At 28.1% G+C, this 1,591-nt stretch overlaps 1 protein-coding gene across 1 annotated transcript; it reads left to right on the forward strand.

Annotated features, from left to right (window-relative positions):
* Positions 1 to 134: 134 nt before the first annotated feature.
* Positions 135 to 1,591, forward strand: PGSY75_0021400A (hypothetical protein; the record flags this gene model as incomplete). The annotated part of the gene is made up of 1 exon (XM_018783355.1): positions 135 to 1,591. A coding segment is annotated over one exon (1,457 nt), but the record flags the coding sequence as incomplete, so codon positions are not given.

A 1,591-nucleotide genomic window follows, 5' to 3' on the forward strand; every position in this document is an offset into this window, starting at 1 on the left:
TATATATATATATATTTATGTGATATATAAATATTCTGATATAAAATAAATACTTCTATTTTTTTTCATTTATTATAAATCAAAATGGTTATTTTTATATGTATTCCTTTTTTTAATTTTTTAATTATTTATAGTTAAAAGAGGAGGAGATCCTGGAGTTAGCACTGCTGTGTCCTCCATAATGCAACATGAAAATTTCAAGCGTATGTTAATGTTTGGATTAAGATCATTGTCTGATTTTTGTAATCCTACATCAAAAGTATACAAAGAAAATGCATCAGACGCTTTAGATAGAGGTGTTGTAGTATCTATAAAAAATGCAGTTATTAATTATAAGGATGATGATGACATTTTGTTTTGTTCGAGTAGAGTATTACTAGCTATGTCTGATTATTGTATGAGTGAAAAAGATACCGAAGCACTACAAAAATTGATTGCAGATGGTGGTGTAGATGGTATAGTAGAGATAGTTAAAAGTCTTCCTTCAGATCAAGATACATTAAAAAATTGTATGGCTTTTATTAAAAATATGAATGATTCGAATTATCAAATTGAAGGAAGAGAAGTAGGTATTGCTTTATTAAACGTTTTTACATCAAAAACATATACCAATAAGTTGACTAATGGAATAATATTAGCTTTGTGTATTATATCAAAATCTACCTCTGGATCCAAAGGCTTAAATGATGAAGGTGCACATCATAAATTATTGGATCATTGTTTAAATATTAATTCTTTAAATGATGATACTGCTGTAATTGTTGAATCTGTTTTTGATATAATTAAAAATATGTCTTCAAATGGATATGTAGATCCAACTATTATCGAAAAGTCGGTTATAATTTTAGATAAATTTAAATCATATCCAAGAGTAATTTCAAAAGGAAGTGATGCTATGAAATGTGCTGTAGGACCAGAAGAATTAACAAAATGTTTAGATGTTTTAAAAAAATCAGCACAAGGTTCAAAAGAGCAAGATGCTGCATTAGAATTATTAAGTTCACTTTCTTATATTTCATCAATAACAGATAAGGTGGTTGAATCTGGAGGAATACCTGTTCTTATAGAATTAATTAATAGTGGTTTACAACAATATGAAAGTAATCCTGAAAAAATTTCTCGACTAGTTGCAGGTGCATCTAGAATGTTAGGAAGAATATCAAATAATCCCCCACATGCAGCTATTGTAGTTGAATATGGAGGTATTGCAACCCTTTGTACTGCTATATCTTATTTTCCTAATGACGTTGAATGTTCTAAAGCAATTTGTAATGCTTTGACACCATTTGTATCTAGATCAAATTATGTTTCTGAAATAAATAATTATTCTTTGTTTGCATCTTTACTACCTATTTTATATGGATCTTTAGAATCAGTAGAATTAGCAAAAGCTAGTATGGAATGTATTGCTTCTGCTTCCATGATTAATGAATTCCATGAACAAATGGTAAATAACCAAGCAATTGAAATTTTATCAACATGCGTTCAGTATCATTTAACTGAAATGGATTATCTTTTAAATTGTTTCACAGCCTACTTTAGATTATCAGATTATATAACAACTGTGGAACCTATAAATCAATATGGGGGT

This window comes from Plasmodium gaboni, assembly GCF_001602025.1.
Source record: "Plasmodium gaboni strain SY75 chromosome Unknown, whole genome shotgun sequence".
NCBI classification, from domain to species: Eukaryota; Apicomplexa; class Aconoidasida; order Haemosporida; family Plasmodiidae; genus Plasmodium; species Plasmodium gaboni.